Here is a 27,244-nt window from a genome sequence, read left to right on the forward strand (position 1 = left end):
CAACACATCAGCTGTCATCTGCTTTGGACCCTTAATATCACTCCTGAAAATAGACAACCCCTGTCAGGATGGGGGCGGAATGGAACTTGCTACAATGCTGGGCCACTCAGCTGTCTCAGAAGTCCTGGACTGTTGCTTTTCTCGCTCTTTTCTACATTGGTGTGGGCAAGTTAAAAGAAAAAAAATCAAGTCCAGCTTCCTAGTTACTTTGAAGTAAATTTATATAAAACAAAATAACCAACATTACTCAGGTAACCTTATTAATGGGAGGGCCCAAATGCCCCCCGGGGTAAAATCAGGCTGCCCTGCCCAGGTCAGGGCCTCTGCTGGAATTAGAATGGCCTCAGACCAGTCACGATACACAACAGAATGGTTCTCACACTGAAAACACAATAGTATGGGGAAGGCCTGGGTAAGGGCAGGGGACGTGGAGGGAGGCAAAATGGGAGAAAGTGGGAGACATCTGTAATACTGTCAACAATAAGAAATAAAAAAGAAAATAAAAAACATTCTTCTCCTCTTTCCAGGAGCCAGAGGGTGAGTCAGATTCAATTAAGTGCAACAAGAACAATGGCATTCAAAATAACAGCTATTTATTACAAAAGTAAATGACCTCTGATTACCTGTGGAAATTTTTTTTTAAAAATGTGGCTCAAGAAGCTGGCTGGAGGTTATCTTCTAACCAATGTCTTCTTTTTCCACCAGCAAGTATGTGGGATACATTTCTGCCAATTCCTGGGGGCTGGAGGCCATTTCAAAGCACCACCCCACAGCCCCTCTCCCCGCATCTCCCAGCAACAGAACCACAGCACTTGAAGCTGCATCAAGCCATGTGGCCTTGTCCCCAGAGAAGTGTCTGCCAGTCTGGGCAAGAGAAAGAAGAGGGAATGAGCAGACAAGTCTCCTTCTCCCACCCTTGCAAAGCAGTGGGAGAGAGAGTGGAACCCTTGTCCCCAGTGTGGCCAAATCAGCAGGAGAGATGGGCAGGGAGCTGCCTGCAATTCCTCCTTCCTCACCCTCACTCAGAGTGGCTGCCCCGCTGACTCCTTCAGAGTCCCACCTTCCTACGAGTCCCCACTGGGAAACACAAGGCACAGGGAACACCAGCCACCTCCTGGATGTCACTGTGGGCCGTTGTTCTTCACTAAGAGCCAAGCGCTGACTCCTGCATTCTACCTCCAGGAGAGCCCCCCACATGGCTGCCCTGACCCAGCTCAGAAGAAACCAACTCCACCGATGGGAAAAGGGGAGGGCGAGGCGAGGGTGGAGGGCAAGCAGAGGTTTCTCCATCCTGTTCTCCTTCCCTTCCAGAAATGCAATTAAGCAAGCAGCCCAGACTCAGCACACAGGCAGTGTTTCCTGCTGGGGGAAGTCAAAAGGGCTGCAGCCCTGGGAGAGGGAGGTCATCAGGCCCCAGATCTAATTAACAAACCTGCCTTGCTTTTGATGTTGCTATATTTCCTCTATTAACATTAATGATGGTTGGTCTCAAGGTCCAAGCATGGCCAGAAGCTTCCCTTCCCATCACCCAGTAGGTAGCACAGCCTGTCCCCAGGACCAATTTCCAGTCTCCGTGGCAACCGCCTCCGAAGATGCTCTAAAGAGCTCTGACCCTGTCAGAGTTGGTAGGGGCTACAGAGGAGGGAAGATGGAGTGTGGCAGATTGGGCATTAACCTTGAAGCATCACAGTCCTCTGAGACAAAATAAATACTCTGTCATGCACTGGGAGGAGGGAGGCAGGCGGAAGGCTGGTTCAGTTGGGACCCCAGGGCTGGGGTTGGTTCAGTTGGGACCCCAGGGCTTTCTTAATCCCTTTCATTTGGGGAGGAAGTGAAAGGAACAGCTCTGAGCTTCCTGCTTGGGTTCAAAGTAAGAAAGGTGAAGCTTTAATGCATTTCTAGGTGCTCCGGGTCTTTGTGGAGAAAAAGAGATTGATGACCCCGCGACACAGAGAAAGGGAAATGAAAAGGAGTGGTAGAGGGTGTCAGCAGGGGATAACTGAGAAGTAAAAATAGGGAACACTTAGTGAGTGACCCCCGCCCAGCACCACACGGACCCCTGCCCTGCCACACATCTGCCTTGGCTGCTCAGCAAGGGGCCCAATGGCTCTCCCAGCCACCAGGAGAACGCATCTGTCCTGTCGTCACAGCTGGATGCAGAGGGAAGGATGGGTAGCGAGAAACCGCCTCTAACCCCAGGGCCTTGGAACACCGAGTAGCCAAGGATAGGACACCATTCCTCCCGCCAATCTCATTCAGACGTGGCGAGTCCTCAGCTGCCTTGCTGTGGCCACCTCAGACAGAAGTCCAGCCACCTGCTGCCACACAGGAGCTGTCCCAACAGCAGCCATGCGGGGAAGCAGCTGCGGGCTGCCCACCAGCTCAGGGGCATGCAGCGCACTGGTTTATTTGTGAGGAGGGCAGCACAGCTCCGCCAGTCCCTTCTGCTCTACCAGTCCCTTCTTCTCTGCCAGTCCCTTCTGCTCTGCCACTGCTGATGTCCCAAGATGGGGCCAGGCTCTCATCCCTCTTGGAGGTCAGAGAATTGTTGCTGGGTCTTACTTACAAACCAAATCCAGTGTGAAAAAACTACCAGAAAAAACTACTGTAGCCCTGGACTCTCTTAGAGTTTATGACACAGCTGTCCGCAGCCACAGTCCACATTCCACAGGTGCCTGGACAAACGTGCCCTCACCTCGCACTCCCACCACTCTCGCACACTCATCCTTCCTCATGTTGCACATGTAGGGCAGCGGCCTGAGAGACCTCCTCGGTGCTGAGCCATCCCCAGCAGTGGAATCTGCAGACACAGCCGTGGCTCTCTAGTGTTGGGTTCGATTCCAGGTCTGCTCCTAGAGCTTGGTCCTGCAGGCGAGTGAATTCCTCAGGCTCCTCGGGCAGCTTCCTCCACAGCTGGGAGGGCTCAGGGATTGGCTCCACAGCTGGCTGTCCCCAGGAAGTTCCAGGACTAAGGCTGTGGCTTCAAAAGTCCCATGATTCTAGCCACCTTAGTCCTGCCATTGGACTTTGGGGGTCCTGGGCTAGGGGACCAACCATCCCGTAAGCGAGAGGATGGAAGAGGTAGAAGCTGTGAGAGAGAATCAGAAGGAGGCAGTTGGCATTTGTGGAGACAAGCAGCCAACTGCCCTACAGATCTTTGGAATGCATCTCCTCCTGCCGGCCTCCTTACATCTTCTCACCTACAACACCCATTCCCTGCCAGCCCCAGCGCTGCCTGAGTTCGCCCGCCCTCAGGTGGCTGGCTGTAGCCTGTGACCGTATAGATGCTGACTTAGTGACGGTACAGGAAAGGGCTCTTCCCCCGGAGGCCAAGGACAGAGACCAGTCAGGGGTCTGCTCATGGGCTGTCTGGCCTGAGTATTTGTCAAAACGTGGAAATGCTCTCAGGTCACAGGTCACCGTTCCCTGTTCACGTTTGCATGCTAGGATCACCTGGCAGCTTTGAAAACTGTCTGACAGGCCCAAACTGGGCTCAAGTGAATCAAACGTCTGAAGATGGGCACAGGCACCAGCACCCGTGGGGAGTACCCAGGGGATTCTAAAATGCATCCAGGGCTGAGGCATCGGGGTGGGTCCGGGGAGCAGCAATGCGATGTACAGGGGAGGCTCACCTGTAGGCAGTTCCCAGGAGCAGGCTCAGGACTCCCCCAATGTGGACACCGCTGGCCAGCGAAGAGGCAGCCAGGCCGCAGGCACAGAGCCGCAGGAGCGTGTCCCACAGAATGCCTAGTGAGAGGACAGACACCTGGCACAGCCTGTCGGATGGCCCTGCTGCTCCATGGCGGCCTCCTCCCCACCCTGCCCGCCCTCCCCCCAGTCCAGGTGGCAGTCTGACCTGTGAGCATGCTGGAGAAGAGCATGGCTGGGAAGTAGTGGTGGAAATAGAGGACCCGGCCCATGAGGAAGAAGGGGAAGTAGTGGAGCGCCCAGCCCAGCAACAGCTGACCGCCTCCTCGCAGCAGGACCTGGGACAGCCCTGCCCAAGGAGCACAGCCCCAGTCAGCGCAGGGAGGGGCGGAGATCCTGGGCTCCAGCCCAGCTCTGCCCCATCCTTGCTGTGTCATGGATAGGCCACATCACCTACTGGGCTTCCTTCCCTCTCCTGGACCAAGCCCAACACCTCCAGCAGCTGGCAGAGGAGAGGAGCAGCTGGTTCTCAAGAGCCCTACTCGCCACCCACCCAGCCCGCCACCCATGCAGCCCAGTGAGGCCTCAGCACCCACAGCAGGGGTGCCAAACACCAGTGGAGGCAGCACCGTCCCTAAAGAAACCAAAATCCTACACACCCCACAGACAGCTTCCCCCACCTCCATTGCCCACATCTTTGCTGCCACACAAATGTTTGCAGCGGCAGACAGGGCCAAGGTGAGTCAGAGGGGAGGATGGAGGTGGGATAGAAGGGTCTGGGATTCTTGCTGTTCAGACAGGGAGCTGCAGAGGCCGAAGCAGCCCAGGTGAATGTCTTAGATGCTGTGGTCCGTGGCCTGGTAGCTAAAGTTACCAAGACCAGCACTACAGTGGGAACCCACAGACCATGCCCTGGGGGCTCCTCTCTCCTCACTAGAAGACAGGGCCACGGAACAAGAGGGGGCAGATGAGAAAAGACAGCAGCTCTGTATAGAGAACAGAGGTTAAAAGTGAAGACTCTGAACTCGGGCTGCTTGGGTCTGAACCTCAGCTCTGTCACCTATTAGCATATGTCCTGGGACAAGTTCCTTAACCCCTGTGCCCTGGTTTCCTAGTCCATAGAATGGGACAGTGATCCCTACCCTGTAGGGTTTGGGGGAGAATGTGTGTTTAACACGGCACCAGGCATTTGGTGACTGTGAGCTTTAAAAAGCAAAGGAGAAGGGGAAGAGGGGCCCATTGGCAGGCAGGCCTTCCCCTGACTGCAGGCTCCCTGCCAGCTGCCCGGTCAGGGAGGGAGAGGCCCAGGGACCTGACCTTCAACCTCCCCAGGCAGATGCGCCCCTCTCTGCACAGCGACGCCAATGATGCTCCCTGAGAGGAGGTACAGGGCAATGCTCAGCAGATTCAGCCACCAAACCACCTGCACGGAAGTGAGACAAGAGGGTGAGAGGAGAGCTGCGCTCTCACAGGCCCGGCCCGAGGGTGTACCGGGCCACATGCGGCACTCACCGGGTTGCCGAGCAGGTACACTCGGAAGTCCGTGTCATTGATCCCCGAGAAGCGCAGGCCCTGCGGAGCAGAGGACACATGCCTGATCTGGGGCCCGGCTCATCCCCGCTGCACAGGTTCCAGGACGAGGGGACTGGTCACCTTTCACAGACACGGAGCCTGGCCGGGAGGCTCAGAATGTGAGCTCTCTGGGAAGGCAGGGCAGAACCAGGGAAGAACAGAGCCCCGTCCTGGCCACCCCATGCCAGGCGCGAGGCCTCACCCAGTCACCCAGCACACCCCACCTCCACCAAGTCTCTTTCTTGGCTCCATGTCCTGGGAGGAGCTCTAGCCTCTGGCCTACCTGGTAGTTGACAGGCCAGTGCCAGGGTTTGGATGTGAATTCATTGTCCTTGGGTTTGAGGCCATTGTTCCCCTGCAGGAAAGTGGTAGAGGAAAGCTGGTCAAGACAGATGGAGGGCGGACAGAGTGTGCGGGCCAGGTTCTCTGGTAATGGCCGAGCGTCAGGAGAAGCCTCCCTCCTCTCTCCCTTGAGGAAGAACCAGGTGCTCACTCTGGGTCACTGTCCACCTGCCTACGCCGTCACCTCACTTCTCCCAACAGGAAGCCTCCAACTCCCTCCTGAGACAGTCCAGTCAGCCCTCCCTGCTTGAGAGAGAGAGGAATGAGGGACTTATTTCCTATGGGCACAAAACACAGACCCATCTTCAGGCCAAAGATAGGTGTCAAGAGGGTGTGAAGGGGGCATATAAAATCAGGGCTGACTTACTTGTCCTCTCGGAAGACCAACTTCAAACACAAACCCAGGAATGCTGATGAGTTCCTGGACTTTGAAATTTTTACTTTAGACCAGTGTTCTCAACTTTTTAAATTATTGCCCCTCCCAGACTTTTCAGACTCTTTTCTAAACACCTCCCACCATGACATTATAATATCACAGCTATACTATAAATCTGTTTATATATTATACTAGAGGCCCGGTGCATAAAATTCATGCATGGAGTGGGGGGTCCCTCAGCCCGGCCTGAAAACTCTCACAATCCAGGACCGCTGGCCTGCCTGCCTGATCACCCCTAACTGCCTCTGCCTTGGCCTCTGCCACCACAGCTTCGTCCGGAAGAACATCTGGAATGATGTCCGGAAGGTCGTTCAGCTGTCCGGTCTAATTAGTATATTATGCTTTTATTATTATAGATTATTATAGATGAATACCTGTGCTTTATACATTACAAAGTTAAGGGAGGTTTGCCCTCAAGAACACATTTACCCACTGGAAGTGATATTATTGTGGTTGAGAATGCACATTTAATCCGAGGGACTCTGCTCCTTTAATCAACAGCCAAGAATATCCAACAGCCTGTGTCTACATGGTAAATTCCTTTACTAAAAAGGAAGGAAAAGGATCAGGATCCTGGGTGCTAACCACTGGGACTGGCATCAGCCTCATCATCAGGGCCCGCTGAGAAGGCATTTCCTGAGGAGGAGTCAGGTGCTCTGGGCCAGGTCAGGGTTTCTCCACCTCAGCACTACTGCCTCTGGGGCTGGAGAAGTCTTTGGTGTGGGCTGTCCTGTGCAATATAGGATGCTTAGCATCCCTGACCTCTGCCCACTAGATGCCAGAAGCAGCCCTACCCCTCAGCTATGCCAACCAAAAATGTCTGCAGACACTGCCAATTATTCCCTGGGAGGCAAAATCACCCTCTGTTGAGAACCACTGGTCTAGACCAAGAAAGGTCCAGAAGGTCTGATTCAGTGAACCACCATCCAGTGCTCACTCATCCAGCTTCTTTGAGGAGTTGGGGTCATTTGCAGGCCTCCATGTGGTAGCTAGGTTGCTCTTCCAGGGTCAAAGGGCCCAGCTGCCCCACCAGTGAACCACCATGGCCAGGTGAAGGGCCTCTGAATGAAGAATGAAGAATGAATCATTCTGAACCCTAGAGCACCTGCTGAGGGAACACAATTCCTTCAAACCAGTCCAGTCCAGCCCCAAATGCAGGACTCCAGCCAGAACCATAATAATCTAAGGGCATCCTACTCACTAAATTAAACTCTGAGAAATGTGCTCCTTTAACTAAACCAAGAAACTGAAGGAAGGAGAAATCTGTAACCAGTACAGGCATATGCATTTGTACATTATTCTCTTTGCTTAAAACCTAGAGCGGGCTTGATCCAGCTCACCTCACCAGGCACCGCCAGCCTTAGCCCCGCCCCCCTCTCCTCTGCACTTTCTGTGATCTAGACTATTGTGGTCTCTCTCCCTGTTCTGACTCTACATCAGCTGAGTAAGTCCCCTATGTCCCTTTTCTTCTTGGACTCTTCCTCTTCAATAATAAAATAAATGTCCCTTTTCTTGTTGGACTCTAACTCTTCAATGATGAAAGAGGAAATAAGACTAGTTAGACTTAGTCTTAAAATTCTACCTAGACCCAGATGATACTTGGACTGACAGACACGTATTTGAAAACAACTATGTCATCAACCCAAAGTGACAGCTACAAGCAGAGAGGCAGAGAGGAAGTGACCCAGAGATTGCTTGCTGTCAACTCATCACCTGCCAAAGTGCAGAAATGACAAAATTTGAATTTTTAAATTTAATCTGGTGGTTTAAGTCAACTGTATTTACTGACACTGCTTCTATAATCACTTCCAGGAAAGTGCACTTGCCATCGGCTCATAGGGGGAAGTAACAACTGCTGCACCTCTCTGCAACCCTGTGGGCTGAGAAACAGTGATTCTTCAACACCGTTCCTACAGAATACCGGTTCTCCCTAAACCAGAGTAAAGGGGTTTCCCCTGAAGATCAAAACTGCAGCAGGGTTTTTCCAACCACAGGGGAGAATTTAAGCGAGTGGGTACAATTGCTCAATTTAAGGATTTCCTCTCAATTGTTTTTAAACCTCTGATGCTACAACTGCTGTCAGTTACTAATGATACAGAGCACAAGCAATGAGTCTTAAAAACCTTCAAAAGAATCGGCCATGTACCCTAATGGTTTGTCTTTGTCTGCAACAGGAGTGGCTCATGGTTGGGATTTCATACTGCGTGTAAACAACACACTCAAATTAGCTCTCATTTTAACTGATCATAACTTTCTATGATGGAATGTACTGTCACTCTTCAACCAAGGACACTGGTTTTCAGGGCTCTGCCACTTGAATAGCCTGGAGAATCACTTTGAGCCAGAGGAAAGTAGTGGGACTAGCACTGACTCGGAGAGCCTGACAGGCTGGCTTTGAAGCCTGGATCTGCCTCCCACATATAGCTGTGTGACTCTAAGCAAGGTATTCATCTCTGTTCCTCAGTCCCCTCCTCTGTAAACCGAGAACAATAATCTCCATAGGATTGTAGTAAGTATTAAATGAGTTAGTACGTGTACAGCCCTTAGACTAGCGCCTGGCACATAAGAGCTACATAAGTTTTCACTGGTGTCATCATTATTGTCATCATCATCATCACCACCATCACTCTGTGGCAAACAGGAATACAAAGTCCTCCACAAGGGGGCAGTGGATCTAAACCATGCTACTGGTTTGTGATCTGAATTTGTGGATGGCCCGGAGCTCTTTGAGAAGACACCAAACGGGAGGGGGCCCTCTTACCCGGATCATCACCATGTGGGACTCCAGCAAGATCTCAGGAAAACTGGGCTGCAGCACGTCCAGGCTGATGTTCGGCACTAGAAAAAGAAATGACAGAGTAGGAAACGTTTGTCACACCTTCGCTCTCACAGCTGTCCATGCATCCACACAGCTGCCAGAGTCTGAGTGCAGCTTCCCTGACAAGCGGACTATCAAGTAGGTGAAAGTGTTGGGGAGATGGAAGAAAACTTGGCCCAATTCTTGATTATTCCTTCAGCTTGCATTAAGCACTCACCAGACATTCTGAGAAATACAAAGGCACCAGACGACAAGGCCTGGGTGCTCTGGCAGCTCTCGGCACAGTCACCCTTCATTTCGGTACTGGCACTGCTGCCCACCCTTCTAGGCAGAAGGGCTGTAAGGATAGGGACCAAGTCTATCTCATTCACCAATATCTCCCCAGAGCCCCACATGATTCTGTCATACTCAATAAAGAGTTGCTAAGCCCTAGCTGATTTTGCTCAGTGGATAGAGCACTGGTCCATGAACTGAAGGGTCCTGGTTTCGATTCCAGTCAAGGCACATACCTCATTTGGGAGCTCAATCCCCAACCCTGGTGAGGCAACCAATCAAAGTGTCTTGTCTCTCTCACATGGATGTTTTTCTCCATCTCTCCTTCTCCCTTCTACTCTCTCTAAAAAATCAATGAAAATAAAACCTTGGGTGAGGATTTAAAAAAAAAAAGTTTATTTAGGTAATTAACTAGCTGGTTGGTTAAATTAGGTGGTAAAAGAATGAAATGGGAAGCAGGGAGAAAAGAAATCAAGCAAGAAGAGGGCAGTCTAAGGGAACTGGCAATGAATCCAAAGTTTCGCTGAGTTGAAGATGACACTAATGTGGAAATGTCACACTGGAGCCTGGGAGTATAGATACAGGGCCCAGGCCAGGGCTGTGGCTGTCACTTTCCGTAAACGTGTTGGCTGGATGTGGGGAGCAGAGGAGCTCTACACAGGGGCATAGAGGGAAAGCACCAGCCTACTCTACGCCTTGAGGGTGGGAGGTACCCATGGTGCAGGAGAAAGAAGAGTCCAGAAGGAGATGAGACAGACAGACCTGCATTACAGAGGCCACAGAGAAAAGAGTCCAATCTGGCGAAAGACAAGGAAAATGAGAAGAGACAAGTAGCTTTGGCCTCGAGTGAGGTCACTGGTCATTTCAAGGAGAGAAAGTGTAAGTGGATGGGAAGCACAAGGAGCCGCCTCTCTAGACGACTCATATGAAGAGATTAGGTTTAAAAAGGAAGAAAGTGGAAACAATAAGATAAAGCAACAGCAGTCTAAAAGGTTTGTTTCCCGTAAGAGGCAGCCCAGGAAGTAACCTCACTCACACTTGGGATTGATGTGGTCCTCCACATTCCAGATGGAGTTGAGGGTTTCCTTTAGGTACGGAGTGCAAGTAACTTCCAGCTGCTCCCAGCCCCTGTGAAAAACAGTCACAGGTGTCTCCCAGAAGACCTGAAACTCACCAGAGAGTACTGGTAACTGCCCTTACGTCCATGGAACCCCTCTCTTTTCAACCCAGTGGCCATGCTTTTTTCAACCTTGAGCTATCCTAGGAGTGTTCTAGCACACAGTATTCCCATTTTAGGAAGACAGACAGATCCAGAGAGTACAAACATTTGCACATGTACAAACCGCCAACTGTCAGAGCACATAAAACACCAGGGGACTCTGGAACTCTGTGCTCTACAACACACCCGTTGCTTTTCTCCCTCCACCTACCACTCAAGATAAGCAAACATTAGGTGAACACTGACAACTGGGAGACTGAATCTTCTGGAATACTTGTAGTGAGAAAGGAACAGCATGAGCCTCAACTGGAACATCAAAACCCCAGAGACTCACCACTTGGGCAGAACCTTTCCCGAGGAGCCCAGGACACAGCCTGTGACCAGATGAATGAAGCGAATTCGACTTCTCAGCACTTTGATCCGGTTTCCAAATTTTCTGTTTATAACCTCAATCCGCCAGAAATCATTTGAGTCCCCTGTCCCATTCTAACACATAAGGCAAGGAAAAAATGCAAAGAAAATCATATAACTTTAGAGAAGACATTTCGGATGCCCCCATGTTACAAAGGTCAAAGACTAAACTGACCTCAATGACTGAGGTGGGGAAGGGAACAAAAGGGCCTGGAAATATTTCAAGTGATGGATACTGCTCCAGCACTCACTATTCCAACCAAAAAAGTTAGTATAACTCCTGGAACCTGATGTCCAAGCCTGCACTTCATAGCACAAGAGTTTAAATTCAAAATAGATGTTTCTGCCCTTAAACCAAACTCAAGACATCACCCTGAGCCAACAGAAATCGATTTGGGCCATTTGCATCCATGACCTTGGCCATGTGGACACCCATTCAGCTAAGCCAGAAAGGTCTGGCCTGGACATTGTACTTGGAAATTAAGACAGCTGTGCCTAATTCTCCTTGGGAGCTGCCCACAAGAAAAAGGTGACGCTCAGAGTCTTGGCTCTAGCACACACTGGGATGAGCAAACAGGGCTGGAAAATCCACTTTATGAAACCCAGAATTTTTACTGATGCACCAAAGCCCTTGGAGGGGAACGTAACTGATAGTTATAAGTCTAGTTACCTATTCATTGTTTTTGTTTTCAAATTACTGTCCAAGCCATAAGCACTCATTGAGCTTCCTCTATGAACTGCATCACCCAAGGTAGTAAAAATCCAAAAGCAATGTGGTGAATATCCCTCTGCAGAGGGAAGTAATCCTTAAAAACAAGGCAAACAGGGATTTGGGACCTGGCAAAGGATAAATGTCCATAGTCATCTGGGGTCACACTGTGGGTCTGTGGCGTCTACATCCAATGTAGATTTAAAAGGGACCCACACAGTATTCATATTTGACATTTATTAAGTGTCAGAACATAAAAGTGGCGTGGTTATTATGGGAGGAGAGAGATGGAAACAGATAAACTTCATAGGCTGCTTTTCCCAAATGCTGAGTCCCTGTACAGCCTTCATCCTTGGGAAAATGCCAGAATTCTGGGGAGGATGTGTTCCAGCATATGGCCCTGAGTCCGGCTGCGCATACTCCAGCTGCTCACTTACTATGCCATAGCCAGTGACCTGGTAGTGCTTCCGGGTCAGGGGGGCCTCATGATAGTGACTGTGCAAGTTCCGAGAGGTCCTAGAAGTTAGAAGAGAGAAGTTCCATTATCCGGAAGAAAAGAGATGTGTCGTTTCTTCTTTAACAAAGGATACTTAGAGTCACCTGTTCAGATCTTAAAAAGAACCTGAATAGGAAATTCAGGGTATCAGGATCTCCTTGACTATTTACTCACAAGAAATACCTAGAGAATTGGAGAACTGCTCAAACCAGAGGGACAAATGGTAGGAGTACCGGACTGTGTGCCAAGAAAGGGGCTACCTTCAGGTGGAAGGTGCGGGTGGAGGTAGTGACAACACATTTGGTGGCTTTGAAGCACTTAGCTTGCAGGTGTGGGTAGAAGAATATTAAAATCTATAATCTGCATATCTCAGAGATAGTAAACCTCTCTCTCCTATCTATTTTCTACTCCCACCACCAGTTTTATAAAGTGGGGATCTATAGGAAATATAGGGGTTTAATTTAGCTTTTATTTACTTGGTGCTTACTTTAATCCATAATAAGAAATAGATGTTCATTATAAAAATTCTGGAAATTCTCAAAAATAAATTTAAAACAACAAATTTTAATTTATTAAAAAATAAAAATTATTTAATGAAATTAAAATTTTAAGTATCCATAATCATACTCACCAGAAAAAAAACTCTCATAGCTTTTCTATATATATAAAATTCTGATTTTTTAAAAAAATCTGTATCTGATAATTCTAGTATATGAAACTTCTGAGGGCTGCTTCTGCTATGTATTGTTCCTGCTTATTCTTGCATGTGGGGTCCTATTCCTTGTGTGTTTAGTTCTTTATACTGTTTATTATTCACTGTCACCAAAAAACCATTGATAAGAATAGGTGACAATGTTTTTCCCAAAAAGATTTAGAAGTTAGAAAAGAGAACTGTCTTAAGGCACAAATGTCTTAATTTGCCTTTCACCAGGCTGCTAGGAAACATTACCAATCTAGGATTATATGCATTTAAATTCCTGGCTTGAAGATCTTGAGACCATCCAGGTGAAATAACATTGGGCTGCAAACCCATGTGAGGATCAACTGGTAGTTACAACATCTCAGGCACCAGAGACAGAGCCTCCCAACCCCCGCTTCACCCCTCCCAAGCACACTATGCTCAGCACCAAAGTAACTTTTCCAGAGTACACGTGGACAGGGCAAATTTACCCAACCCTAACCCTTTTGGGGCTCCCAATGTGGGGGAAGGATCACTTAGTAACCTTACCACTTTGGGTGAACCTAGAACTTTGACTTTAAAACTCCATCTCTCAAGAGGCAGTCCAAACCAAAGATCAACACTCAAGATTGTGGGATCATGGCAGAAGTGGCTACAGTGTTCCCCTTTTTTCTCAGATCCCCCCTTTCATTTAGATTTTGGCTTGGTAACTCCTTACTATATTGTCAGTTTTTTGATGCTTTCTAGAAGATGCTCTTATATTATTCCAGTTTTATATTTTTATTCCAGTTTTCATATTAGTCATTTTCAAGGAGAACATTGGTTAAATAAACTAATTTGCCATATTCTTGGAAAGATGTTTACATCTTTCTAAAGGTAGTCACTTAAGAAGCAACTTGGGCAACTGAAATTTTTTCTTTTGTCCTCTAAGAAAAGGGAAGCTGAAAGATACCTTCAAACTTCAAAGCTCCTCAGAGCCAAACTAGGTAGGCACAGGCTCATCTGCTTATTTCAGGGACCTTCCTAACGCGGCTCTACATCCTCCCCCAGCAGCTTGTTCCATCTGCCAGAGCCTTGTTCAGACCTGACTTCTGTTCATTTCCAGCTTAAAAACAACTCCTTGCCTTTGGTGCCCATACCACTCATTTATCCCAAAGAGCAAACTTACTTACTCTTTATGTTCTAGTCGAATGATGTCTCCATGTCTTACAAACTCCACTGGGAATGAGGGGTCTAGGGGATCTGCCAAGAAGAAACAAGCACTGGTACCTGAAACCATTCACTCAGCGGGGCAGTACTGACTGAGGGCCCACTAGCAGTTACAGTGCCTGGCAGGTGCTAGAGATGCTGTCAGGAGACAGAGAGCCCAGAGAGTAAGGCCCCGACTGTTTCAGAGGACTGGATAAGGGTGTGTCCCAAAATAACGTTTGAAAGACTCTTAAAGGAGAGGGAGAATTTTGCCAAGTGAACAAGTGGGGGAAAGTCACAGAAGTGTAAGAGAGCAAAACTCATTTGATGGTCTCCTGTGGTTAAGGGGGCAGGCAGGAAGGGTGGGAATGGACAAGTGTGTGAACAGTGGGGCCAGGCGAGAAATATGGCCATCTCTAACAGGCACTGAAGCCCCCACTGGAAGATTTTTAAGCTGGAAAGGCAAGTAGTACTACGATTTTCCTTTTAGTAGTAAAAAATAGTCTTCCAAAAATTAATTCCATGCAAATTGCCATTTTCCAAGCTCTCCTAAAAATCAAATGTTAAACCCTGCACATTTTGCCTGTGATTATCTTGGTCCTGGCAATATACTTGCTAAGTCTGAGGTAAAGATAATGATGAAATGATGAAAAAAGTGACTACAGTTGACAATTGAACAACGTAAGTTTAAAATGAGCAGGTACTTATACATGGATTTTTAAAATAAATACTACAAATGTACTTCCTCTTCCTTATGATTTTCTTAGTAATTTTCTTTTCTCTAGCTTACTTTACTCTAAGAATACAGTCTATAACATGTATAGCATATAACATATGTGTTAACCAACTGAGTATGTTATTGGTGAGGCTTCTGGTCAAAAGTAGGCTATTAGTAGTTAAGTTTTGGGAAGTCAAAAGTTATACATGGCTTTCTGACTGTGCAGGAGGCCAGTGCCCCTAAGCCCTGCGTTGTTCAGGAGTCAGCTGTACTTCTGTATCATCTAGAGGTTAAAACTGATCTGATCTAGAAAGGTGATGACGATGGAAAAGGAATCAGCAGTAATCACAGCAACACAGAGGAATCCTTGCAAATTTCCATCCCAAACAGTGAGACATGAACACTCCAGGTCAAGAAGACAAATTTACTAGCACAAATCATGGCTCTCAAGTGAATCAGAGAATTCAACCACAGAGATTCCCATTCCTATGTGGGCTCTTAAGGTCTCTTTCAATTTAAAAGGTTAGCCCTAGCCAGTTTGGCTCAGTGGATAGAGCGTTGGCTTGTGACTGAAGGGTCCCGGATTCGATTCTGATCAAGGGCACGTGACCCGGTTGCGGGCTCCATCTCCAGTAGGGGGCGTGCAGGAGGCAGCCAATTAATGATTCTCTCATCATTGATGTTTTTCTCTCCCTCTCCCTTCCTCTCTGATGTCAATAAAAATATATTTAAAAAAAAATTTTAAAGATTAACTAGCAAGATGACAGATTAAAGAAAGTCAATGGGAGGGAAGTTTTCTTTCATATAAATTTATAGCCATCAAGGTCTCAAAGATCTCAATGCCACAGTGCCCACCGCCCACAGTGCTTGCAGACACTGATTTCTCACAAGTTCTTAGTTGCCCGGGTAAAATGCAGCTACTTTAACCTACAAGCCACAATGAAATAACAGACCAGGGATGTTTAAAAATTCGGCTATGCCCACATGACTTTCAAAGTAAAGCTGGTCTCCCCTCACAAACACCTCATTGTGATAGACCACTTAAGCTTGGCCTGTCGAATAAAAACCCAATCAATACTAATATTAAAAAGGTATAGACATAGAACCTGCCCAAGAGTGTCATAATTTATATTACTGAGGAACAGGATGCAAAGACAGTGACTGTGTACGCCATATTCTGATCCAAAAACCACAGCAAGAAGAGGAGTGGGGAAAGGAACAAAGAAGGTGAATTCACATGATCATCTGCCCCTTCCCCACAAAGGCTCAGGGGCAGCTGACTTGAGACAGGCTGAGCCAGGTGGTGTTTGCTGGGGAGTCACAGAGGATGCCTGTGGCACAGGACAATCTGCAGGGGCTCAGGTGAGTGGGAGATGTCCTCTATTCTCACGCAGCTGCAGCAGAAGCATAGCCTGCAGGTAGCTAACTGCCTGACAAAAAAAACAAGATCCAGATACAGCCCACATCATAGGCCCTGAGAGCCCAACAGGTGTGCCTCAGAGCAGCTTTGTCAGGCTAGGCAGAAGCAGACGAGCAGGCACTGAGTGAGGTACCAGACAGCAGCCTAGACAGGCCCAGCACAGGGCCGGCAGACCCTCAGATCTCCAACTGACAGCCTAGTCCAAGGATGACCAGTAGGCAGCAACACTATCATATCAAGACAACTGGAGCTGCACCATATGCTAGGGTCTGCAATGCTTGGCGTGTTCTAAATTAGAAATGAGAGCAGCCAGCATGTGCCCCAGTTGGGGCTATTCACCAGTCCCTGGTGGCATGCCCAGGTAATCGTCTGGATCAAGTCTGAGCTTTGGTCCTGCTCTCTGTCTTCAAAATGCAGCTCTGAGAGCAAGATCATATCTGTCTTGCTCACTACTAATCCCTTAGGCTGACAATAGCACTTTGAACCAGTAGGTGCTCAATAAATAACTGTTGAAAGGATAACTGAGATAGTAAACATGTTGGCAAAGAATGCTCAGGAAAGCCCATCTTGTTACCCTTCTCTGAAGGCATGAGAAACGTGGAGGACTGAGAGTAAGTAATCACACAAGAAGCATCAGTTCCCCACATTACCTGAGTCTGTGTTCTGCTTCTTGATAATCCACAGGTTGTTGTAGTCCTTGTGCAGATAGGTGGTGACCTGGGGGGGCGGGGGGGGGAGGAAGGGGGAGGGAAGAGATCATCACTATCAGCACAACCAGCCACAGGACAATCAACAGCAAACCAACATTGCTTAAGCCTTTCTGAGCCCCAGCCACCAACCCAAGGGACCACGTTTCCCAGCAGGACTCAGAAGTAGCATTGAGATTCTCTCCTTCCTTCTGCATTGAGAGGACTTCTCCCACAAGAAGGAAGAACCATGACACCTTGTGTAACAGAGAGGATTTAGTACATTTTAAAAGGTAATTAAGCCATGGCCGGTGTGCTCAGTGGTTAGAGTGTCAGCCCATGCACCAAAGGGTCTCAGGTTTGATTCCTGGTCAAGGGCATGTACCTGCGTTGCAGCTTCAAACCCTGGCCCTGGCACCTAATCAGTACCAGGGAATCCAGTATCAAGGTGGTCAGAGGGGAACACTGAAGCCTAAGCTGAAGCCTAAAGAAGCTGAGTTTGCCACGGCAAAGAGGAAGAGGGCGCAGGAAGCAGGGGAAACAGCGCAAGCAAAGGGTGGGCGGCAGGAACGGGAATGGCGGGTTCAGTGCAAAAGAGGCTCACGGACCTGCTGCTGGTGGGCGCCAATGCCCTCAGGATAGAGGTGCCTGTGGGAGTGGAGATAGCCGATGGCCATCCGCAGGTTCTTCACAGTGATCACAGAGCCGAAGGCCAGGTCTAGGAGGAAGGAAGGCAGGGCGGGTGTGAGTAGCACAGTGCTAGAAGCCACCACTGACTGGGAGGGGCCTCCCAAGCCCTAGGGCTCATAACCCTCTTACAAACCCCACTGGGCTGAGGATACCCAAAGCAGGTGTGCCACTGCCTTCTCACTCCCATAGGGTCAACTTGGGAGGGGGTTCACTCCAGGGTGCCCTTCTTCCCTCCCCACTAAGCACTTCGGAAGAACCTGGGTAGTAACAGTGTGACTAGAGCACTGTTTGTAATAGTGAAAGGTTAGACCGCTTGTCCTTCAGTCAAGGTCTGGACATACATTCAATGGAATAAAGGAAGAAGCATTCTCCGTCGTTATCTGGAATGTTCCCCAAATATGATAGACGGTTAAGACAGACTTCTGTGCTTCTGAATCCAGTACCATATGGAGTAACTATTTAATGGCATTTGGGCTTTTCTTTATTCTGAATTTAAAAAGGGGGGGAGGGGCAGAGTAAACCTCATTTCCTTTTTACTGTCCCTCTTTTCTCAATCCCTCAAACTATGGCCACCCTGCCATTCCCCACTCTACCGAAAGAGGTCTCACTCCACCAGAGATGGCCCACCCTGTCTTCCTTTGTCCATTCACTTGGTCAGCAGACTGCACTGATTACACTTGGATCCGAGGTGGAGCAGGCCTGGCTGCACCCACGGCGAGCCCAGTCTTGGGGAAAACAGCTTCATGCACTGACGAGCACATGACAGTGGGCAAGTGCTCTGGCAAAGGTGTGACAACGTGTGACATGGGGGAGCCCAGAGCAGGGTGGGATGACTTCTCGCCCCAGGAGTAAGAAGAGGATGGCTTGATGGAAGAGATCACAGCTGAGCTCGGCTTTATAAATGATGAACAGGAACTTGCACACTGCTGACCGCCTTTGCTTTTTGAAATGCTCTGTTCCTCCTTCTCAGCCCCAGACTCCCTCATGAATGGATCCTCTGCAGCTCCTTCCTAGGTCCCCTTCCTCCTGCCATCCCGTGACCTGACCTCAGCCTTTTTCTCTTCCTCTCTCTGGAGTTTCCTTACGGGTCACGGCACTGCCGCCGCATTTGTCACCCCTTTACCTGGCTGACTCCTCCTTGGAAAGCTTCAGCTCCAAGCCCGCTGGCCCCATTGCACAATTTCCTCAAGTACCTCAAAGTCTCTGATGTAGAACTCACTATCTGCCTTTCCAAACCGACTTCTTAGCCTTTCCTCTTTCTCATTCTTTCCACGGTCTGGGAGGGCCCAGGGCTCTGGGCACTGTACAAGGCACTGGGGAGACTAAAAGACAGTCTTTGCCCCAGGAAACAATCACCTGGGCTCAGGTCCTTAGTGACATCTTGTTTCCCGCTTTCCGTGTCCAATCTCCCTTGTCTATGCCCGGTTGCCTTACCTCTGTGCCCAGCTCAATGCCTGCAACAGCTTCCCAGAGGACATATCCTGCCTCCACTCCCACCCTCTCCCTTGCCATCCTATACTTAACCACCAGAGTCATCTCCCTAAGGCGCAGCCTTCCTGGCCTCCGCCCTGCCCAATACCTCCACTGGGTCTCCAATGCCTGTGTAATGAAGCCAAACACCTCATCCAGATATTTCAAACCCTCACTATCTGGCCCAACCTATCTTTTCAAACTTTTTTTCAGGTACTTTTCTGCATATAATCTGTGCCTTGAGTTTTGCCCTGTCCTTGGCCTTGATCATGCTGTCCCTTCTGCCCAATATGCCTGCTCCTCCCTCTCCATCTGTTGAAATCTACACATTCTGGCCCTGACCAGTTTGGCTCAGTGGATAGAGCGTCGGCCTGTGGACTGAAGGGTTCCAGGTTCGATTCCGGTCAAGGGCATGTACCCTTGGTTGCGGGCACATCCCCAGTAGGGGGTGTGCAGGAGGCAGCTGAATCTATGTTCCTAGCTCTATCTCTCTTCCTCTCTGTAAAAAAACCTATAAAATATATTTTAAAAAAGAAAGAAAGAAATCTACACATTCTGCCAGGGCCTGACTCCCAGACCACTCACTCTATCTCTCGCACCGTGTTCCCACTTTATGTACTTAACCCGACAGTCATATCAGGCAGAGACTCTGTACTTCAGACTCTACACTGGAGGGCGTCCACCTACTGCCTCCAACGTGGCTAAGGCTTGCTCAGTAACTACCTGTGAATAACCGAACACAGGTGAGCCACAGCACTCCAAGGTGGAAACTGACCAGTGCCCTGCAGGTCCAAACAGAGTCTCTCTGGTTGGCCTTCCCACAGAGCTGGCTTGGATGTTTTCACAGCCGCAATGGAGAAGTCTCTCTTTAGGGACAAAGAGTTTGCTGCTCAGGACATCTACCTCTGCACTTCCTGTGTCCCGACCCCATCTCTTGAGTACTCGTACTGGAAATAACTGGATCTTTCTCCCACATTGCCCTCTATAAACTGAAATAACTCAAACTATCATAGTCGTCTTTTCTACTTCAACTCCCAGAAAACCCTCTGCCCGGCACCAGGCCTGGGAGACACTCACACTCAGGGACGGAAGCGTTGTGAAGGGTGTTTCCTGCGAGCCGGGCCTGGAAGGCGGAGCTGAAGAAGCCATCGCCGGGACCACTGTGGGAGAGCAGGAGCAGGGCAGGGCCCAGTGAGTGCAGTGAAATCATGACTTCCCAGGAGGCTAGAAAGAGCCCTGCTCGGCTCGTTTAAGAAGGACAACCAGAGTGGCAGTGAGGCATCGGGAGACAGACATGGGTGATGGAGGAGGAGAAACTGGGTCCAAATCCCAACTCAGCCACTTACTAGGTAGGAGGCCTTTGGAAGATACCTAACTTGGGTTAGCCTCTGCTCCTCATTTATAAACAGGGGTTTAAAGATTTCAAAGTAATTTTGATTAAATGAGATAATGGGTACAAAATGCTGAGTGTTCCTGACACTCAGTAGCTACTCATTAAATGGGAGCTGCCGCTGGTGTTGCTGTTATTACTATCCTCATCCCAACTGCACACCTTATGGTGGCTCATCCCTGTTAAACACAAGGGGTTTTGTTTAGGGATAAGGGGCTTTTGCCTGTTAGGAAATTCTTTACTAAGGGTGTTGGCCTTTCTGAGCATTTTGGATACCCAAAAGATAGAACACAGGAGAACACCAACAGGAAAACACCCTGGGTCCCCTCCTGTCATCCCAACCACAGACCCAGGAAATCACACGGCCCATCCGCGGGCTTGGAGGCAGGAGGAAGACAGAGTGAGCGTCTAGAAAGGCTCTGCTGTACCTCTGATTCAGCACCGCAAAGTGAACAGCATAGATGGCTGTGTAGAGAGCCAGCGGCAGCACTATGAGGCACAGGATGCGCGCAGTCAGGTGTTTTCCCACAGTCACCTGTAGACAGAGCCAATGTTATTCCTTATACCTTAGAGGTGCATTATATGTGTTTTCATGTATAAGTGATAGTCATAATAAAATTGAAAAACTAACAGCCATAAAGAAAAACCATGTGGAAATGCTTTCCATAGCACCCACCACTGAAACAATGCCGGGGACTGAACAGGAGCCAGCCCCCTGCTGCCTGTCCGAGCCCTCACCCTGGACCCCAGACTGTCACTGCACCACCAACAAAGCGCTGCCTATATCTTCAGCATCGTCACTCATCAGTCCCCTCTATATCCCAGTCACACTGATCCCCTGCACTTTCCCCGAGCTTCCTGTACTGGCCAGCCCCACCCATCACATGGATGACTGCTCCTTAATTTAACTTTAGGCCTCAGTGTCTTCCCAGAAGTCTTCCTGCATCACCTGAAACAGGGTCACACCTTCCTCTGTGCTCTCACAGAACTTGTTGGCTGAACTCTAATTGCCTGCTCACTTATTTCTCTCTCTCTCCACTGTCTCTAGAGGGCAGGGATCATTGTTTTATTCATCTGCATGTTGTGTCTCACACTTAGAGGACAGCATGTCTGTATTTTCTGAATAAATAAACTTGTTGGGACTTGGTTCAGAGGCAATGGAGCAGCCTTTAGTAAGCAGTCTGCCTTCCCTCAGTTTGAACCCTAGATCTGCCCCTATTGCCTGTATGACCTGGGACACATTAGGTCTTGATTTCCTCATTTGTAAAGAGAGGGTAATAGCTACCTACCACATAAGATTGTTATGAAAAGAAAATGAAATAATGAAGGTAAGCATATTGCATAGTGCCCAGCACAGAATCAGCCCTTAATAAACAATATTGTAATAAACCTTACTGGCTTCCAAATCTGAAAAGCCTGGATTGGGAAAAGAAAACTGTGAGTTCAGAAAGTCTCCCTGACCATTTCACCCAAGGTCCCCTGCGTCAGCGCCTGACATATACCAGTATTTGGCATGAGCCCAACTGGACAGAATCCTCTAGTTGGGTAGTTTGCAGAGCATTTTTAAAACATTTCCGAAACAAATGCCAAAAATGAATTCCAGGAATATGAGTCTATCCTCGCCCTTTATACTACTCCAGCATCTCAGCCATTGCCCACTCCCTCGTCCTGCTGCCTACGGAGAACAGCTGGTCCAGCTTGCCTGGGCCCAGAACACAGCCACTCCGTGCCTACAGCAGAGGCAGAGGTAGGCCACTGGCTCTGCTGAGCAATACTGGGGAGCAAAGACATTTCTACAAGCACTTGGTTCTCACCAATGAAAGACTGAGGTCTCCAAACAGGTGCCAAAGGTCTGATACGGTGTTCCACCCCACGTGCAGGATGATAAAGAGGCCAACAAACTTGACCCCTATAGCACCAGCCAGATTAATGCCAGTCAGGCTGAGCCAGAACCACCAGGGGGCAGAGAAGGGCCTGAAAACCAACAAGACACAGAGTTCAGTTTGGCAGCTGGAACCAAACTCAAAAGCAAGAGCATCAGTGGGCAAGGGCACAGGTTCTCTGACTCTGAGGGGCTGTGCTGTGCCCTCTATGCGAGGGCTCCTAACCTCAGGGGACCATGAGGCTCCACGAACAGCATGGTTTGTGAAACTTGAAACTGCAGGAAGCACAGTGTGGGTGGGAGTGAGGAGGAGCTTTTTCTGAGAGGGGTCAATGCTTTCCTGGATAAGTAAGCAGGAAGCTTTTCTTCAAGGGATAACCAATCATGTGGATGTCAAAGGGAAATCCAGAGAAGCCACTGGATTGAGTCAGCCCTCTCCTTTGTCACCTCTGGACCTGTCAAAGCCAGGATTTGTCAAATGCTTACCATGTGTCAGGCACTGTTCCAAGTCTCTACACAATTAACTCTTCAACTTTCGCAAACCCCATGAGGTAGATCCTATTGTTATCCTCTTTTACCAGTGCACATGGGGAAGGCAAAGGACAGAGAGGTTAGGTAATCAGCTAGCAAGCGGTGGAGCATGGTTCCAGCCAGGGCAGTCGGTGCCAAGGTTTGCTGTACTTACAGCTCCTAACACACTGTGCTGCAATTTTCTCACTTTCTGGTGGCCTCCCCTGCCAGAGCAAACGCTCCTTAACAGCCAGACCTAAGTCCTGCTGTACCTCCAGCTCCTAGCACAGTACCTAGCACAGAGTATGCATTCCAGAAACGGCAGGTGAAAGTGAATGTGGCAGGGACAGAAGATAAACCAAAGCCTGAGAGACCTGGATCAGGCTTTATTAGCATAACATCATTTAATGAGATAACATCATTTAATGAGCGTTGTCGTGGTGAAACCAAGTTGACTTCTAGAAAAGCCCAGACGAGCCAGCTCTTTTGGTTTGATTAGAATGAATGTATTCTACTCTCTCAGAGATAGAAGGATGATCTGGAAAAAACTGCCCTGGGGAAGACAAGGCCCTCTAGTACAGCTTCAGAACTTTGCAGGGCCTACAGGGATCCTCTTGACTGCTATGGACCATTCAAGCCAATCTTTATGTACACTATTCCCACCGTTAGGTCAGGGCTGGATGTAACAACTACCGAGGCCAGGGAGACAAACACTCCCAAGCAGGATCTACCCTGGTTCCCTCCCCTCTAGGATGGAGAATGTGAAAGATAAAGTTGTCCTGGGATCTCCTAACCAGCACTGGTGCCAAGGGGTGGCTTATAAGTTGGTGGGAAGGCATTAGGACCCTCTATGATATCCACAAACCCCTATCTAAGTCCACCCCCACTGTAAAAATGATAATATTCTTGAAAAATACAATCGACATTTTCTTAGTTTTATGTAAAGCAAAAATAAATCTATAGAAAACCTTTTCAAATCTATTTTCATGATCTAAAATGGGTAATCTAAATTTTTTTAAAAAGCTGGATTGCCTTAAACTCAGCCTCAAGACAAGTCCTCTAGGCACTTACCCTGTCCTGGCCATTATAGAAATTCTAGAGCTGCCGTAGCCTCTGGACGACCTCACTCCCCCGCTCCCCCCCACCCCACAAACCCCGCCCGACACACACACACATACACACTCCCAAAGACAGTGTTTCTGACCTGTCAGCACAGGAGTTGTACTTGACCATGCTCAGCATGGCAGCCATGATGAAGAACATCAAGATGGGGTCAAGGAGGATGTACTGGGACAGAGTGAGGCATCCTGTGTCTGAAAAACATGAGCTCAGTGGTCAAAAACTGGGATCAGAGATGGGCCCCCAAGAACCAAACACCCCAGCAATAAGTCCTCCTTGCGCTTAATTGCAGTCAAGACTAGATGAGCCACTGAGTCATTGGGGAGGTGGAAGGTCACAGCTTGGGGGTACACCAAAGCCCAATGATACGAAATAGTATCCCACACGTCTTCCAGGCCCTTAACTCAAGAAAGGATCACGTCACTTATTCAGATAGAGCAGTCCCAAGGTGAGGGCTCTTGCTCATTTCCAGCCTTACAAAGTGAGTTCTGCCGCCCGCTCATATAGCCACAAATGGCCCACACTGAGGGCAGTCTGACCATTTTGTAAAAAGTCTATATTGGGAGCTGATTCTCCAGATAGGTGCCAAAGTGAAACACAATTTCAGTACATCATGCCCCTGCTTACACTCTCCAATGTCTTCCCATCTCATCCAGACCAACAAGCTCCTCGTGACGATGCCAAAGCCTGCACAGTCTCCCTCCTATCCAACCTCCTATCCCAACACCCTCTGCCCCGCTCACTCCACTCCCGCCCCACTGGCCTTCTTGCTGTTCCTTGAATCCACCAAGTGCCACCTTATACCAGGACCACGCACATGCTGTTCCCACTGCCTGAACACTCTTCCCTCGCATTTCTGCATGGCTTAATCTTTTGCTTCACACAGGTCTCTGCTCAAGGCCACCTCCTTAAGCAGCTCTTCACTGACCACCCTACCTAAAACAGGATCATTCCTCATGACTTTATTCTTCACCCGACTCTATTTTCTACATTGCACTTATTGCTTAGAATATTACATTATAGACTTAGTAATTGACTGGCTTACTTATCATCTGCCCCACTAGGGAGTAAGCTCCTCATCCTCTGAGGCCGATAAAAGTGGCCTAGAAAGAGGGGATGCTTTAAAAATAGTATTGACTGAGAAAATAAATAAATGACAATAAATAACTGAAAAGGAAATTAAAGACACAAAGAAAAAGCCACCAATCCTCTACAAGAAGCCCTATAATCTTGCAACATATCGATCAAAACAAGGCCAGAGTCACCCCTAAAATACCCACCTACAGTGGTCTGGACTTCCTTAAATGTTAAGCTCTGTAAGGTCATGAATGCACTTTCAGAAGAACAAGGCTAGCAACAAGATCGGTTTCCATGGATCAGCTCGCATTTAGCCATGGGAGGATTATCCACAGAAAACATGTAAGTTCCCATTCTACTACCCGCTGCTGCCGAGCTACTTTGAGGCATTGCCCTTGCATTCAGTTAAAATTAGTTTAAGGAGTACAAACTAATCTTGATAGTAACCTAAGAGAAGCAGAATTAGAATTATAGGCCTCCTTCACACATACACACACACACACAGCTAACTTCTTATCCAATCCAAACTTAAATCTTAAATGTGAACAACTGGAGATCATGTATGCCAGCTCTCCCTTCCAATAATGTAAAGGCTTGCTACATACAAGTATATATATAGTAAGTATTACTAGTGAATAAAATAAGATTTGTAATACATTTACTCAATCCTAAAGTTACTTAACAACTGGGCCCATAGACAGATCTGTAAATGTGTTGATTTCCAGCTACATTCACAGTGTAGCAGACAATTTCCCAAGAAACGTGGTAGAAGACAACTTACCAAAGGTGAGGAGGGCAGCGCTGAGCAGTGCTGCGGGGAGGGACTTGGACAGCTCCAGTACAGTGAGGTAGGCAAAGGGGATCAGCAAGGAACCGAGGAACGCACAGAACTACGGAAGGAAAAGAGAAGCAGTCAAATAACCAGATTAGCTAAGGCTCAGAGACCTACAAGCTCAGGTCTAAGATGGAAGACCCCAATGAGGACATGGTGACCTAAACCAGCTGGCACATGTATGAATGAGAAAGGGGTGGTGTAACCGTGAGGCATCAAATCAAGCAGCATTTAGTTCCCACTGAGCACCAACTTGTGCACTGACACGAAATCAGCAAAGTTCAGCCAGGGAGGCGTGAGCAGGATGGCACACTGGTTTCAGGTGGGGGATGCCGTTAGACTGCCTATCACTATTAGCTGTGACCCTGAGGAAGTCACATGTCTCTTTACTCAGCCTCCCCTTCTGTGTAATGTGAAGAATCAGAGTTCTTACCTCAAAGGGTTTATACTCTGAAGATTAAATGACCTAAAGTTTGTTAACACACAGGAAGTACTTGATAAACATTAGCTTCTATTACAAAATTATGGACACAAGTTAAGACCTCTCTGAGGTGTTTTAATATTGTAGAGAATTCTGTTATTTCTCCCTTAGCCCTTTTCTTCAGTCATACCAGGAACCACTCTTAATCTACAGGTGGTATTCTTACTTTAGCAAAAAGAATGCTTTGCGCTTCAGTAACTGGACGGTTTTTTTGTTTTGTTTTCAACCACAAGCCTTCTCTGTACCTCTCCACCTTATCCATCAAGAGTAAACAGGCAAGCCCAAGGGAGTGGAAATTCTCACATTTGGGCTGTCGCCTTTTGTTAACAGAAAGCAATGTGCCCTAGTGTGAAAGGGAACACCGCTGTCATATTTGCCTTCTCAATTCCCATAACAAGTTCACAGTGAGTCAGGCCTATATCCAATTATGCATGCTATATGGTATTCAAAAGTCATTAAGAAGACACAGGATCACTTAGAATATGAACTTGAGGGTATGGGACACTTCTTGTTTAATATGGTATCATATGACCATGCAAATTATCCAACAATTTGTCCAAATAAGCACTTTGTATTTATCTAAAGTGTTTGAGCTCCTCAATGAAAGGGGTTTGTAAATGTAACTTGCTTTGAGAGCTCTACGTTGAAGGTCAGTTTCTTCAGGTCTCATTCAGCTACAGGTATGGAGTACCCAGAGTTGGGTGTTAAGGCCCTGCCATGCTCCATCAAGGCTGCTGCTGGGACACAGGGAACAGAGGAAGCGGACACACGGCCTCCCTCCAAAGACTGGCACACCGCTGTGTGTGCCTGAAACCTTCATGGGAAAGAAGTAGGAACCTGGTACCAGGAGTGTGGGGATGCTGAAGTCTTAAGAAAGGGCCCTCAGAGATAAGCAACACTCCAGCAAGTGTGGTCTGAGAGAGGAAGAACATGTAGCTTGCCAATGTGCTGAGGCCAATGCTGGGACTACAGGAGACTCCTGGCTGCCTGGCTGCCTGGGTCCCAGGCTGCTCTCCAACTTGCAGTCTGACGCCTCACATGGGCATAATAGATGATAGAGTGGACTTGCTCTTATCTGTGTTATCTCCATTATCTTTGGCCTCCCCTTCCCTTCTTACCCACATCAGTTCTGAGTCTCTACACCTGAATTTCTACTACAGGGCATGGATCCAGTCATC

At 48.4% G+C, this 27,244-nt stretch overlaps 1 protein-coding gene across 1 annotated transcript in view; it reads right to left on the bottom strand.

The window, feature by feature from the left end:
- Positions 1-203: 203 nt before the first annotated feature.
- POMT2 (protein-O-mannosyltransferase 2) overlaps positions 204-27,244 on the bottom strand; it is a 38,379-nt gene continuing 11,338 nt past the window's right edge. Inside the window, exons 5-22 of the mRNA XM_015558004.1 lie at positions 25,535-25,643; positions 23,762-23,870; positions 21,980-22,139; positions 20,594-20,700; positions 19,853-19,935; positions 17,224-17,333; positions 16,580-16,646; positions 13,776-13,845; positions 11,866-11,944; positions 10,643-10,794; positions 10,126-10,217; positions 8,760-8,836; positions 5,504-5,575; positions 5,161-5,220; positions 4,966-5,071; positions 3,857-3,997; positions 3,633-3,747; positions 204-3,088 (exon numbers count right to left, since the gene is read on the bottom strand). Of these exons, the coding sequence (XP_015413490.1) occupies positions 2,983-3,088; positions 3,633-3,747; positions 3,857-3,997; positions 4,966-5,071; positions 5,161-5,220; positions 5,504-5,575; positions 8,760-8,836; positions 10,126-10,217; positions 10,643-10,794; positions 11,866-11,944; positions 13,776-13,845; positions 16,580-16,646; positions 17,224-17,333; positions 19,853-19,935; positions 20,594-20,700; positions 21,980-22,139; positions 23,762-23,870; positions 25,535-25,643 (1,815 nt within the window). The 3' untranslated portion in view covers positions 204-2,982. The remainder of the gene's footprint in view (positions 3,089-3,632; positions 3,748-3,856; positions 3,998-4,965; positions 5,072-5,160; positions 5,221-5,503; positions 5,576-8,759; positions 8,837-10,125; positions 10,218-10,642; positions 10,795-11,865; positions 11,945-13,775; positions 13,846-16,579; positions 16,647-17,223; positions 17,334-19,852; positions 19,936-20,593; positions 20,701-21,979; positions 22,140-23,761; positions 23,871-25,534; positions 25,644-27,244) is intronic.

This window comes from Myotis davidii, unplaced genomic scaffold, assembly GCF_000327345.1.
Source record: "Myotis davidii unplaced genomic scaffold, ASM32734v1 scaffold309, whole genome shotgun sequence".
Classification (NCBI taxonomy): Eukaryota; Metazoa; Chordata; class Mammalia; order Chiroptera; family Vespertilionidae; genus Myotis; species Myotis davidii.